Source organism: Gobius niger (assembly GCF_951799975.1).
Source record: "Gobius niger genome assembly, contig: SCAFFOLD_36, whole genome shotgun sequence".
NCBI lineage: Eukaryota > Metazoa > Chordata > Actinopteri > Gobiiformes > Gobiidae > Gobius > Gobius niger.
The window spans coordinates 200,407-216,105 of record NW_027639156.1 but is presented as its reverse complement, the minus strand read 5'-3'; the positions used below and the strand labels follow the sequence as shown (position 1 = coordinate 216,105).

General features: G+C 42.1%; 1 protein-coding gene across 1 annotated transcript in view; it reads left to right on the top strand.

The window, feature by feature from the left end:
• The window catches only part of LOC306982828 (nuclear pore complex protein Nup160-like), a gene marked incomplete at its 5' end in the record, with an annotated part of 40,950 nt that overhangs the window by 9,538 nt on the left and 15,713 nt on the right, over positions 1-15,699 (top strand). The window contains 10 exons of the mRNA XM_079583278.1: positions 1,319-1,489; positions 5,041-5,140; positions 7,737-7,902; positions 7,989-8,119; positions 9,936-10,096; positions 10,179-10,315; positions 11,161-11,231; positions 12,339-12,492; positions 12,647-12,716; positions 12,787-12,885. Of these exons, the coding sequence (XP_079439404.1) occupies positions 1,319-1,489; positions 5,041-5,140; positions 7,737-7,902; positions 7,989-8,119; positions 9,936-10,096; positions 10,179-10,315; positions 11,161-11,231; positions 12,339-12,492; positions 12,647-12,716; positions 12,787-12,885 (1,260 nt within the window). The remainder of the gene's footprint in view (positions 1-1,318; positions 1,490-5,040; positions 5,141-7,736; positions 7,903-7,988; positions 8,120-9,935; positions 10,097-10,178; positions 10,316-11,160; positions 11,232-12,338; positions 12,493-12,646; positions 12,717-12,786; positions 12,886-15,699) is intronic.

The following is a 15,699-nucleotide window of genomic DNA, read 5'->3' as shown; positions in this document are numbered from 1 at the left end:
TTTGTGAGAGTGTGTGAGTTTCCTCTGTGATGAAACAAATAGTGGAATAAATTGGGAAAAGTTTTGAAAAATGGGGGGAAAAACTGAGAAAATGTTAGAACAAAAAATGGGAAAAAATTTGAGGAAAACATGTAAAAAAAAATAAATAAATAAAAAGGTTAAAATGTGACGCCCATTACTGAAGGTCAGAAGAACTCTTTCACATCTAAACCCGTCCTGATTATGTAGATTTGTAGCGACAATAAAGGCTCTGGTGCCGTTCAGCAAAATAAAGAAAAAAGGGGGAAAATTATGGTGAACTTGAGAAAAATTAGGGAGAAATTTTTAAACATTTGTGGGAAAAACGTGAAAAAAAAAAAAAATATTGATCTGGGAAAATTTTAGAAATTTAGGGGAAAACATTTTGTTGAGTTGATTTTTTTTTTTTTAAATAGTGGAATAAATTGGGAAAAATGTTCAAATCGTGGGTAAATTTGGGAAAAAAAGTTGGAGAAATATATTGGGGGAAAAATGTTTTTTTTTAAAATAGTGGAATAAATTGGGAACATTTTTTTGAAAAAATTGAAGAAAAAAAATACTGGGAAAATGTTGGGAAAAAATTGGAGGAAAAAAAGAAAAATCTTGTGAAAATTGTGGAAAAAATATGTAAAAAGAAAACAAATGGGGATTTTTTTTTTTAGGAAAAACGTAATAAAAAAATTGGGGGGAAACATTTGGTAAAATGGGGGGAAAAAAACAAGTGTTATAATGGGGGACAAAAGTGAAAGACAAGAATAAAATGTGAAAAATAGTGAAATAAATTGGTAAAAGGTTTCCTCTGTGGTGAAAAAAAAAATATTGATCTGGGAAAATTTTAGAAATTTAGGGGGGAAATTTTGTTAGTTTAATTTTTTTAAAATAGTGGAATGAAAAATGTTCAAATCGTGGGTAAATTCGGGAAAAAATGTGGGGGAATTCTGGGGAAATATATTGGGGAAAAAATGTTTTTTTTTTAATAGTGGAATAAATTGGGAACATTTTTTGGAAAAAATTGAAAAAGAAATACTGGGAAAATGTTGGTAAAAAAAAAGAAAAATCTTGTGAAAATTGTGGAAAAAATATGTAAAAAGAAAACAAATGGGGAAAATTTAGATCTTTTCTATTTATTTATTTTTAGGAAAAATGTAATAAAAAAAATTGGGGAGAAAAAATTGGTAAAATGTGACAAAATTTGGGGGGAAAAAAAAGTGTTATAATGAGAGAGAAGAATAAAATGTGAAAAATAGTTGAATAAATTGGTAAAAAGTTTCCTCTGTGGTGAAACGCCTGTGTCCTGCAGCTCCAGAGCAGCCTGACGGAGTTCGAGTTCTCGCAGGAGGAGTACCGGCAGCTGCAGGTGGAGTTCTGGGCCAAGTTCTACGCCTGCTGCCTGCAGTACCAGGAGGCCCTGGCCCTGCCCCTGGGCCTCAGCGTCAGCCCCCACACGGGCCTGGCCTGCCTGCTCAAGAAGGTGAGGCTGGACCGGACCGGGGTCTGGACCGGGGACTAAACCCGACTGGACCGGGGTCTGGACCGGGGACTAACCTGACCAGAATCTGGACTGAGGACTAAACCGACCGGGCACTAAAGAGACCAGGGACTAAAGAGACCGAGGACTAAACCCGACTGGACCAAGGACTAAATCGACCGGCGTCTGGACTGAGGACTAAACCGACCAAGGACTAAACCGACCGAGGACTAAACCGACCAAGGACTAAACCGACCGAGGACTAAACCGACCGAGGACTAAACCGACCGAGGACTAAACCGACCAAGGACTAAACCGACCAAGGACTAAACCGACCGGCGTCTGGACTGAGGACTAAACCGACCAAGGACTAAACCGACCAAGGACTAAACCGACCGAGGACTAAACCGACCAAGGACTAAACCGACCGAGGACTAAACCGACCGGCGTCTGGACTGAGGACTAAACCGACCAAGGACTAAACCGACCAAGGACTAAACCGACCGAGGACTAAACCGACCGAGGACTAAACCGACCAAGGACTAAACCGACCAAGGACTAAACCGACCAAGGACTAAACCGACCAAGGACTAAACCGACCAAGGACTAAACCGACCAAGGACTAAACCGACCGAGGACTAAACCGACCAAGGACTAAACCGACCGAGGACTAAACCGACCAAGGACTAAACCGACCAAGGACTAAACCGACCGAGGACTAAACCGACCGAGGACTAAACCGACCAAGGACTAAACCGACCGAGGACTAAACCGACCAGGGTCTGGACTGAGGACTAAACCGACCGAGGACTAAACCGACCAAGGACTAAACCGACCAAGGACTAAACCGACCAGGGTCTGGACTGAGGACTAAACCGACCGAGGACTAAACCGACCGAGGACTAAACCGACCAAGGACTAAACCGACCAAGGACTAAACCGACCAGGGTCTGGACTGAGGACTAAACCGACCGAGGACTAAACCGACCGAGGACTAAACCGACCGAGGACTAAACCGACCAGGGTCTGGACTGAGGACTAAACCGACCAAGGACTAAACCGACCGAGGACTAAACCGACCAGGGTCTGGACCGAGGACTAAACCGACCGAGGACTAAACCGACCGAGGACTAAACCGACCGAGGACTAAACCGACCGAGGACTAAACCGACCAGGGTATGGACTGAGGACTAAACCGACCAAGGACTAAACCGACCGGCGTCTGGACCGAGGACTAAACCGACCGAGGACTAAACCGACCGAGGACTAAACCGACCGAGGACTAAACCGACCGGCGTCTGGACCGAGGACTAAACCGACCGAGGACTAAACCGACCAAGGACTAAACCGACCAAGGACTAAACCGACCAGGGTCTGGACCGAGGACTAAACCGACCGAGGACTAAACCGACCGAGGACTAAACCGACCGAGGACTAAACCGACCGAGGACTAAACCGACCGAGGACTAAACCGACCGAGGACTAAACCGACCGAGGACTAAACCGACCGAGGACTAAACCGACCGAGGACTAAACCGACCGAGGACTAAACCGACCGAGGACTAAACCGACCGAGGACTAAACCGACCGAGGACTAAACCGACCGAGGACTAAACCGACCGAGGACTAAACCGACCGAGGACTAAACCGACCGAGGACTAAACCGACCGAGGACTAAACCGACCAAGGACTAAACCGACCGAGGACTAAACCGACCAGGGTCTGGACTGAGGACTAAACCGACCGGCGTCTGGACCGAGGACTAAACCGACCAAGGACTAAACCGACCGAGGACTAAACCGACCGAGGACTAAACCGACCGAGGACTAAACCGACCGAGGACTAAACCGACCGAGGACTAAACCGACCAAGGACTAAAACGACCAAGGACTAAACCAACCGGCGTCTGGACCGAGGACTAAACCGACCGAGGACTAAACCGACCAAGGACTAAACCGACCGAGGACTAAACCGACCGAGGACTAAACCGACCAGGGTATGGACTGAGGACTAAACCGACCGAGGACTAAACCGACCAAGGACTAAACCGACCGAGGACTAAACCGACCAGGGTCTGGACCGAGGACTAAACCGACCGAGGACTAAACCGACCGAGGACTAAACCGACCGAGGACTAAACCGACCGAGGACTAAACCGACCAAGGACTAAACCGACCAAGGACTAAACCGACCAGGGTCTGGACCGAGGACTAAACCGACCGAGGACTAAACCGACCGAGGACTAAACCGACCGAGGACTAAACCGACCGAGGACTAAACCGACCAGGGTATGGACTGAGGACTAAACCGACCAAGGACTAAACCGACCAAGGACTAAACCGACCGAGGACTAAACCGACCGAGGACTAAACCGACCGAGGACTAAACCGACCGAGGACTAAACCGACCGAGGACTAAACCGACCGAGGACTAAACCGACCGAGGACTAAAACGACCGAGGACTAAACCGACCGAGGACTAAACCGACCGAGGACTAAACCGACCGAGGACTAAACCGACCGAGGACTAAACCGACCGAGGACTAAACCGACCGAGGACTAAACCGACCGAGGACTAAACCGACCGAGGACTAAACCGACCGAGGACTAAACCGACCGAGGACTAAACCGACCGAGGACTAAACCGACCGAGGACTAAACCGACCGAGGACTAAACCGACCGAGGACTAAAACGACCAAGGACTAAACCAACCGGCGTCTGGACCGAGGACTAAACCAAACCGGCGTCTGGACCAAGCACATTTCCTCCAGTTTGGCTTTACCCAAATCTAAAAGCGAGAGAATCCGTGCCTCATTTGAAAGCTAAGGCCCACAAAAGAGGTCGTATGATCCCATGGACCGGGTTATCGGCACATTTTACTTTCACAGACATTAAAGCTTCCTTCAGGCACGTTTGAGCGACTCCACCTGATGATGTCACGAGGTGGAGTGACTGCGCCTCCACCTGATGATGTCACGAGGTGGAGCGACTGTGCCTCCACCTGATGATGTCACGAGGTGGAGTGACTGCGCCTCCACCTGATGATGTCACGAGGTGGAGCGACTGTGCCTCCACCTGATGATGTCACGAGGTGGAGCGACTGTGCCTCCACCTGATGATGTCACGAGGTGCAGTGACTGTGCCTCCACCTGATGATGTCACGAGGTGGAGTGACTGCGCCTCCACCTGATGATGTCACGAGGTGGAGCGACTGTGCCTCCACCTGATGATGTCACGAGGTGGAGTGACTGTGCTTCCACCTGATGATGTCACGAGGTGGAGTGACTGATGATGTCACGAGGTGGAGTGACTGTGCCTCCACCTGATGATGTCACGAGGTGGAGCGACTGTGCCTCCACCTGATGATGTCACGAGGTGGAGTGACTGATGATGTCACGAGGTGGAGTGACTGTGCCTCCACCTGATGATGTCACGAGGTGGAGTGACTGTGCCTCCACCTGATGATGTCACGAGGTGGAGTGACTGATGATGTCACGAGGTGGAGTGACTGCGCCTCCACCTGATGATGTCACGAGGTGGTGCTTTGTTCCCAGGGCTTCGTGTCGTTCCTGTTGCCGTGTTTCGCTGTGGATCATTTGTACCTGTCCTTCGATAAATACCTGGTGTCCGAGGACGAGACGCCCATCACTGAAGGTCAGAACTTCTAAACCTTAGTCCTGATTATTTACATTATAGAGGAAAATACAGGCTCTGGTGCCGTTCAGCAAAATGAATCAAAAAGGGAAAAATAAGTGGAAAAATTAGGGGGAAATTTGGAGAAATTTAGGGAAAAACGTGAAAAAAAAGTAGGAAAATGTTGGAGAAAAATTGAAAATCTTGGGTAAATTAGAGAAAAAATATGTAATAACAATGGGGAGATTTAGGGAAAAACATAAAAAAAAGGAAACATTTTGAAAATAAGAATACAAAAAAAACTCAATTTGGTAAAAATGGGGGATTAAAGTGAAAGACAAGTTGGGGGAAAAAAAGTGGAATAAATTGGGGAAAATTTGAGAAATTTTGAGAAATGTGGAAAAAAAAAATACTGGGAAAAAAAATTGAGAAAAAAAATGGGGAAAATTTTAAAATCTTGGGAAAAAATATGTAAAAAAAATAAATAAATAAATAAAATGGGGAAATTTAGGGAGAGAAAAAAAGAAATTTGAGGAAAAACGTAAATAATAATTTTGAAAAATGTGAAAAAAAAATACTGGGATAATGTTGGGAAAAAATATGTAAAAAAAAAAATAAAATGGGGAAATTTAGGGAGAAAAAAACGAAAAACTTGAGATAAAAAAATTGGGGGGAAACATTTTGAAAAATGTGAGAAATTTAGGGAAGAACATTTAAAAAAAAAAAGGAAAATTTGTGGAAAAAATTTTTGTTTTAATGGGGATAAAAATGAAACACAAGTTGGAAGAAAAAAAATATTGGAATAAATTGGGAAAAGTTGGGGAAAAAATTTAAATTGTGGGTAAATTCGGGAATAAATACGTTAAAAATGTGAGAAAATTTTGGGGGGAAAAGTTGGGAAAATATATTGGGGGAAAAAACTCAAACATTGGTTAAAATGGGGGATTAAAGTGAAAGACAAGTTGGGAAAGAAACAGAAAAATAGTGGAATAAATTGGGGAAAATTTGAGAAATTTTGAGAAATGTGAAGAAAAAAAAAATACTGGGAAAAAAAATTGAGAAAAAAAAAGGGGAAAATTTTAAAATCTTGGGAAAAAATATGTAAAAAAAAAAAAAAAAAAAAAGGGGAAATTTAGGGAGAAAAAAAAACGAAAAGCTTGAGATAAAAAATTGGGGGAAACATTTTGAAAAATGTGAGAAATTAGGGAAGAAAAAAAGGAACATTTGTGGAAAACTCAAAAATGTTATAATGGGGATAAAAATGAAACACACGTTTGGAAAAAAAAGTGAAAAATAGTGGAATAAATTGGGGAAAGTTTTGAAAAATGGGGGGAAAAACTGAAAATGTTGGGGCAAAAAATGGACAAAAAAATGGGAAGATTTGGGGAAATAAGTTGGAAAAATATATTGGGGAAAAAAACTCAAACATTGGTTAAAATGGGGGATAAAAGTGAAAGACAAGTTGGGGGAAAAATAGTGGAATAAATTGGGGAAAATTTGAGAAATTTTGAAAAATGTGAAAGAAAAAAAATACTGGGGAAAAAAATTGAGAAAAAAAATGGGGAAAATTTTAAAATCTTGGGAAAAAATATGTAAAAAAAATAAATAAATAAAATGGGGAAATTTAGGGAGAAAAAAAAAAGAAATTTGAGGAAAAACGTAAATAAAAAAATTGGGGGGAAACATTTTTGAAACATGTGAGAAATTTAGGGAAGAACATTTTTTTAAAAAAAGAAAAATTTGTGGAAAAAAATGTTGTTTTAATGGGGATAAAAATGAAACACAAGTTGGAAGAAAAAAAATATTGGAATAAATTGGGAAAAGTTGGGGAAAAAATTTAAATTGTGGGTAAATTCGGGAATAAATACGTTAAAAATGTGAGAAAATTTGGGGGAAAAAAGTTGGAAAAATATATTGGGGGAAAAAACTCAAACATTGGTTAAAATGGGGGATAAAAGTGAAAGACAAGTTGAAAAAAAACCTAAAAAATAGTGGAATTAATTGGGGAAAATTTGAGAAATTTAGAAAAAAAATATTGGGATAATGTTGGGGAAAAAAATGGGGAAATTTTTAAAATCTTGGGGAATTTTGGGAAAAAATATGTTAAAATAAATAAAATGGGGAAATTTAGAGAGAAAAGAAAAGAAAAATTTGAGGAAAAACGTAAATATAAAAAAATGGCGGAAAACATTTTGAAAAATGTGTTGTTGTTTTTTAAAGGAAAATTTGTGGAAAAAAAAAAGTTATAAAAAATGTTATAATGGGGATAAAAATGAAACACAAGTTGGGAAAATAGTGGAATAAATTGGGAAAAGTTTTGAAAAATGGGGGAAAAAACTGAGAAAATGTTAGGACAAAAAATGGACAAAAAATTGGAGGAAAATATGTTAAAAAAAAAACAAAACAAAAAAGGTTAAATGTGAGGAAAAATAAGAAACTTCTAAAGTGTTTTTTCTGCCCTTTTGTCAATAAATGAAGTTTCTTGGTTGTTTCACTTCAAATAAATGATACAGATGCAGAAGGATGTATTAACATTATGATTATTTAAGTATCGGTAAATGTAGCGGTACCTAAAGTAAAACCGTGAGAATGTTCCCGTGACGCTGTGTCCCCTCAGACCCGGACGTGGCCCGGGACGTGTTCCAGATCGCTCAGTGTCTGCGTCTGGTCAGCGACGCCGTCTCCGGGGAAATGTCCTTCGAGATGGAGAAGGCGTTGGACCAGCTGGAGTCTCCGGAGCGAGCGGCGGAGCTGGTGCTGGACAACATGCTCTCCACCGACAGGTCTGAAGTCGTCGCTGAAGTGGAAGAATCTGAGGAGCAGGAACAGAAACTGGAGATGTTTGAGGTTAACGCTCGTGTGTTTGCAGTGAGAATGTGATCGAGGACATCCAGAACAAGCTGCAGGACGTGAGGAACCCGGTGTCGGCCATGAACGTGTTACTGCGAGAGATGGACCTGGAGACGGACGCGGAGCCGCCGGAGCCGCCGCTCAGCTCCGGTACGAGCTCCTCAAATAACCTTTCACCTCCCTCTTCTCAGCAGCTTCATCAAACTCTGACCTTTGAGTGACCTCCTCCTAAACCAGGGGTGCCCAAAGTGCGGTCCGCGGGCCAAATTTGACCCAATTCTGTTGGCCCGCCAGAGGGTGACCTACTTTTGCGCTGCGTGTGGTTAATACTAACTCTTTCATTCATTCTCAATGGTAAATATGGATGCAGTACACTTTTTGACCACCAGCGTCAAATTGGGGGCGCTGTTTCACCCCTTGGTGTCTTGGTGTTTATCAATCACAGAGCGTTGTAGCATCAACTTTCACAGTTTTCCAACTTTTATTGCAAAGGTCGTTGACGTCGACAACAGAATATGTTAAAAAGTGACTTATAAAAGAATTGATGCTGAACTGACACTTTCAAAATGATCTAATGTGGCATTTTCTTTGAGTGAATGAGTGAGGTAAAGTTACTGTAGGTGCCGTAGATACAGGTGATTTTTTTTTTTTTGCAGTAAATTGCTACAGTTTGTTTTAACCCCTTAACTCCTACCTGAACCGAGCACATTTTCTCCAGTTTGGCTTTACCCCAATCCAAAAGCTTCTGGAAAAAAGCGGAGAAAATAGCAACAAAACTGAGACGAAAACCATGATGGAAATGTGACAAAAAGTGACAAAAAATGGATGAAAAAATGACAAAAACATGACAAAAATGTTACAAAAATGTTACAAAAAATGACAAAAATGTTACAAAAAACACAAAAATGTTACAAAAAATGACAAAAATGTTACAAAAAACACAAAAATGTAACAAAAAATGACAAAAATGTTACAAAAAATGACAAAAATGTTACAAAAAAGTTACAAAAAATGACAAAAATGTTACAAAAAAGTTACAAAAATTGACAAAAATGTTACAAAAAAGTGACAAAAAAGACAAAAATGTTACACAAAAGTGACAAAAAACAAACAAAAAAGTTACAAAAAATGACAAAAATGTTACACAAAAGTGACAAAAAATGACACAAGTGACAAAAAACAAACAAAAAAGTGACAAAAAAAGAAAAATGTTACAAAAAAGTGACAAAAAATGACAAATGTTACACAAAAGTGACAAAAAATGACACAAAAGTGACAAAAAACACACAAAAATGTTACACAAAAGTGACAAAAAATGACAAAAAATGACAAAAATGTTACAGAAAAGTGACAAAAAAGACAAAAATGTTACAAAAAAAGACAAAAATGTTACACAAAAGTGACAAAAAATGACACAAGTGACAAAAAACAAACAAAAATGTTACAAAAAAAGTGACAAAAATGACAAAAAAGTGACAAAAAATGACAAATGTTACACAAAAGTGACAAAAAATGACACAAAAGTGACCAAAAACACACAAAAATGTTACACAAAAAATGACAAAAAATGACACAAAAGTGACAAAAAATGACAAAAAAGTTACAAAAAAATTGACAAAAAATGACAAATGTTAAAAAAAATGACAAAAATGTTACAAAAAATGTTACAAAAAAGACACAAATGTTACAAAAAAAACACACAAAATGACCTAAAAAATTACAAAAATGTGATAAAAAATTGACAAAAAAAGATCCTCTCGGTTCAGGCGGGAGTTAAGAGGTTAACATGACATGTTATTTGCATAGATAGAATCAAATGCAAATGTAGACTATTGACAAAATAAAAAGTAAATAAAGTAGTAATTACAGTTATGTGTGTTTTTCGTGCTTGACATCGCCGTGTTTGGCCCGCGACTCACAGGCACTTCTTAGTTTGTCCGTCCTAAACCCTGGTGTGTTCGTGCAGCCCAGCCGCTCCTGACGCGCCTCGGCCTCTCGCAGCTCTACGGCAGCTCCACGGCGGTGGCCATGGTCTGTCAGACGGTGGTGACGGTCGCCATGACGAGGACCCAGTTCTGTCGAGACCTGCTCATCCTGCAGAAGCTCTACCTGCGCTTCGGAGACAACGTGAGAGTTACTGACCCTCTGTCACTGACCAGGGGCCCTCACATGTTCTGACGTCTTCCTCTTTCCTCCTCCTCCTCCTCAGGTGTTCCTCGGAGGCGGTGCCCAGTTGTTGCAGTTGCAGCAGGACTTGATTCCACGTTGTTCCCATCTGCTGTCGTCCTATTACCTCCTGAAGAAGATCACACAGACTCTGGCCTCGTCGGTGCCTGTGGACATCATGTAGGTGAAACTGCAGATCAAACAACAGTTACCAATGTAACTATGGGTCTACGAGTCCTGAAGGACCACCTCACTGTGGGTCAGTGTTGTCTGTGGGCAGGGCCTCTTCAGAGTCTGGACCAATGGACCACTCTGCTTTATGACCACGACATTGGGGGCCGCCATTGCTCCGCCATTGCTGTAGTACCTCCATATCACCACTAGGCCCCCATTGAAAAGCGTTGTTTAGACACGTTAAAAACAACTTTAACGCCTGGTTTCAATGTTTCCAACACTAGACTAGGCTGATCTTCCTCCTGAGATAACTCTGGGTTAGTCACAATATATGAAACCAGGCTGGTTTTCGTAATATGAATTTTAGAAATCTCGTGCTTATGTCCTTTTTAGGAACATGCTTCGTCAGAGCTGGGGAGGGGGAGTCTGTAAATCCGCCATGAATTCCCCCTCGGCCGTGGTCATTATGGTAAACGGAGAGGAGTGAGGAGGAGACGTCCATTATTTTTACAGTCTATGGTCTGGACCACCTGGTTTTCACTCGGTGAGTTCTGGACTCAGGGTTCCTCGTGCCAGGGCTGGTATGAAGTAACCAAAGTTACTACAAGTACTTAGTATTTACCACAGTCACTGAAGCCGGGTGGACACGGCACGGTTTTGGATTTCTGCGATGAACAGTTAAAGACGAGCTGTAACTCGGGGTTTGATATTTTGGAGACGCTCCTCAGAGTAAGCTTCCTGTCGGACTGAGCCTCCTCTCAGACTGAGCCTCCTCTCGGACTGAGCCTCCTCCTGAAGAACGAGTTTTCCTGCAGTGTCATATTTAAACCTTTGTTTCCTGTTTTCCTCAGAGATGCAAACCTGCAGCACCTGAGCGTCCTGGAGCTGTCGGACTCTCCCGCCCTCTCCCCCAACAGAACAGGTCTGAGCACCAACTCTGCACCGACTTCACCAAACATTTACCAAACACGACACATTTACCAAACCTGACACATTTACCAAACACGACACATTTACCAAACCTGACACATTTACCAAACCTGAGACATTTAAGCCATTTTCTGTTAAATCCTCAGACCGTGGTGGAGCTGTTCTAAATGTTCTCCTCTTGTTTCAGCTCTGAATCCTCAGACCGTGGTGGAGCTGTTCTAAACGTTCTCCTCTTGTTTCAGCGCTGAATCCTCAGACCGTGGTGGAGCTGTTCTAAACGTTCTCCTCTTGTTTCAGCTTTGAATCCTCAGACCGTGGTGGAGCTGTTCTAAACGTTCTCCTCTTGTTTCAGCTCTGAATCCTCAGACCGTGGTGGAGCTGTTCTAAATGTTCCTCTTGTTTCAGCTCTGAATCCTCAGACCGTGGTGGAGCTGTTCTAAACGTTCCTCTTGTTTCAGCTCTGAATCCTCAGACCGTGGTGGAGCTGTTCTAAATGTTCCTCTTGTTTCAGCGCTGAATCCTCAGACCGTGGTGGAGCTGTTCTAAATGTTCCTCTTGTTTCAGCGCTGAATCCTCAGACCGTGGTGGAGCTGTTCTAAATGTTCTCCTCTTGTTTCAGCTCTGAATCCTCAGACCGTGGTGGAGCTGTTCTAAATGTTCCTCTTGTTTCAGCTCTGAATCCTCAGACCGTGGTGGAGCTGTTCTAAACGTTCCTCTTGTTTCAGCTCTGAATCCTCAGACCGTGGTGGAGCTGTTCTAAATGTTCCTCTTGTTTCAGCGCTGAATCCTCAGACCGTGGTGGAGCTGTTCTAAACGTTCCTCTTGTTTCAGCTCTGAATCCTCAGACCGTGGTGGAGCTGTTTTAAATGTTCCTCTTGTTTCAGCTCTGAATCCTCAGACCGTGGTGGAGCTGTTCTAAACGTTCTCTTGTTTCAGCGCTGAATCCTCAGACCGTGGTGGAGCTGTTCTAAATGTTCCTCTTGTTTCAGCTCTGAATCCTCAGACCGTGGTGGAGCTGTTCTAAATGTTCTCCTCTTGTTTCAGCTCTGAATCCTCAGACCGTGGTGGAGCTGTTCTAAATGTTCTCCTCTTGTTTCAGCTCTGAATCCTCAGACCGTGGTGGAGCTGTTCTATCAGACCGCGGCTCGCAGGAACATCGTGTCTCAGATCTACTCCCAGAGGAACAGCGAGGCGGAGCTGCTGCAGTGGGGTCACATGACGTCCAGCCTGGTGCACCTTCTCGCACAGATGCTGTATCCTTCACAACAAACACCTTCATGTATTAGTTTAGAAGGACGAGACACAGACATAGCGTTTCAATCTGTTTTGTAGGCCTTAGCTTGTGTAGAAGATGTGCTCAGTGAGAGGTTAAGACTCTGTTGTTAGCTCCTCCTTATCCCGTCCCAGCTGGCCCAGTAACCCCGGCTTCCAGTTCCCCGAGTGCCTCATGTCGAACTGTCAGTACACGCAGCTGCAGGTGAGGCTGGACTTCAGGCTCCAGCGTTTGTTTTTAAAGCAGCTTCTTCACTGACCTGACTCTGTTCCAGGAGTACGTGCGCCTGGTGGGGCCCTGGTGTCAGGTGAACATCGGCTCCTGTCGCTTCATGTTGGGACAGTGTTACCTCAACAACGGAGAAGGACAGAAGGTACAGGAGAACTTCAGTCATAGTGTACTGTATCATGAGGGGCTTCAGATATAGTGTATTATGAGGGGCTTCAGTTATAGTGTCCTTTATTATGAGGGGCTTCAGTTATAGTGTACTGTATTATGAGGGGCTTCAGTTATAGTGTCCTGTATTATGAGGGGCTTCAGTTATAGTGTACTGTATTATGAGGGGCTTCAGTTATAGTGTCCTGTATTATGAGGGGCTTCAGTTATAGTGTCCTGTATTATGAGGGGCTTCAGCTATAGTGTACTGTATTATGAGGAGCTTCAGTTATAGTGTATTATGAGGGGCTTCAGTTATAGTGTCCTGTATTATGAGGGGCTTAAGTTATAGTGTACTGTATCATGAGGGGCTTCAGTTATAGTGTACTGTATTATGAGGGGCTTCAGTTATAGTGTACCGTATTATGAGGAGCTTCAGTTATAGTGTACTGTATTATGAGGAGCTTCAGTTATAGTGTACTGTATTATGAGGAGCTTCAGTTATAGTGTACTGTATTATGAGGGGCTTCAGTTATAGTGTACTGTATTATGAGGGGCTTCAGTTATAGTGTACTGTATTATGAGGAGCTTCAGTTATAGTGTACAGTATTATGAGGGGCTTCGGTTATAGTGTATTATGAGGAGCTTCAGTTATAGTGTATTATGAGGGGCTTCAGTTATAGTGTATTATGAGGGGCTTCAGTTATAGTGTATTATGAGGGGCTTCAGTTATAGTGTATTATGAGGGGCTTCGGTTATAGTGTATTATGAGGGGCTTCGGTTATAGTGTATTATGAGGGGCTTCGGTTATAGTGTATTATGAGGGGCTTCAGTTATAGTGTACTGTATTATGAGGGGCTTCAGTTATAGTGTACTGTATTATGAGGGGCTTCAGTTATAGTGTACTGTATTATGAGGGGCTTCAGTTATAGTGTACTGTATTATGAGGAGCTTCAGTTATAGTGTACTGTATTATGAGGGGCTTCAGTTATAGTGTCCTGTATTATGAGGAGCTTCAGTTATAGTGTACTGTATTATGAGGGGCTTCAGTTATAGTGTCCTGTATTATGAGGAGCTTCAGTTATAGTGTCCTGTATTATGAGGGGCTTCAGTTATAGTGTATTATGAGGGGCTTCAGTTATAGTATATTATGAGGGGCTTCAGTTATAGTGTCCTGTATTATGAGGGGCTTCAGTTATAGTGCACTGTATTATGAGGGGCTTCAGTTATAGTGTCCTGTATTATGAGGGGCTTCAGTTATAGTGTACTGTATTATGAGGGGCTTCAGTTATAGTGTACTGTATTATGAGGGGCTTCAGTTATAGTGTCCTGTATTATGAGGAGCTTCAGTTATAGTGTACTGTATTATGAGGGGCTTCAGTTATAGTGTCCTGTATTATGAGGAGCTTCAGTTATAGTGTCCTGTATTATGAGGGGCTTCAGTTATAATGTATTGTGAGGGGCTTCAGTTATAGTATATTATGAGGGGCTTAAGTTATAGTGTCCTGTATTATGAGGAGCTTCAGTTATAGTATATTATGAGGGGCTTAAGTTATAGTGTACTGTATTATGAGGGGCTTCAGTTATAGTGTCCTGTATTATGAGGAGCTTCAGTTATAGTGTCCTGTATTATGAGGGGCTTCAGTTATAGTGTACTGTATTATGAGGAGCTTCAGTTATAGTGTCCTGTATTATGAGGAGCTTCAGTTATAGTGTACTGTATTATGAGGGGCTTCAGTTATAGTGTCCTGTATTATGAGGGGCTTCAGTTATAGTGTCCTGTATTATGAGGGGCTTCAGTTATAGTGTACTGTATAATGAGGGGCTCCAGTTATAGTGTATTATGAGGAGCTTCAGTTATAGTGTACTGTATTATAAGGAGCATCAGTTATAGTGTATTATGAGGAGCTTCAGTTATAGTGTACTGTATTATGAGGAGCTTCAGTTATAGTGTACTGTATTATGAGGGGCTTCAGTTATAGTGTACTGTATTATGAGGGGCTTCAGTTATAGTGTATTATGAGGGGCTTCAGTTATAGTGTCCTGTATTATGAGGGGCTTCAGTTATAGTGTCCTGTATTATGAGGAGCTTCAGTTATAGTGTCCTGTATTATGAGGGGCTTCAGTTATAGTGTCCTGTATTATGAGGGGCTTCAGTTATAGTGTCCTGTATTATGAGGAGCTTCAGTTATAGTGTATTATGAGGGGCTTCAGTTATAGTGTACTGTATTATGAGGGGCTTCAGTTATAGTGTATTATGAGGGGCTTCAGTTATAGTGTCCTGTATTATGAGGGGCTTCAGTTATAGTGTCCTGTATTATGAGGGGCTTCAGTTATAGTGTCCTGTATTATGAGGGGCTTCAGTTATAGTGTCCTGTATTATGAGGGGCTTCAGTTATAGTGTCCTGTATTATGAGGAGCTTCAGTTATAGTGTCCTGTATTATGAGGGGCTTCAGTTATAGTGTACTGTATTATGAGGGGCTTCAGTTATAGTGTACTGTATTATGAGGAGCTTCAGTTATAGTGTCCTGTATTATGAGGAGCTTCAGTTATAGTGTACTGTATTATGAGGGGCTTCAGTTATAGTGTCCTGTATTATGAGGAGCTTCAGTTATAGTGTACTGTATTATGAGGGGCTTCAGTTATAGTGTACTGTATTATGAGGAGCTTCAGTTATAGTGTCCTGTATTATGAGGGGCTTCAGTTATAGTGTACTGTATAATGAGGGGCTTCAGTTATAGTGTATTATGAGGAGCTTCAGTTATAGTGTACTGTATTATGAGGAGCTTCAGTTATAGTGTACTGTATTAT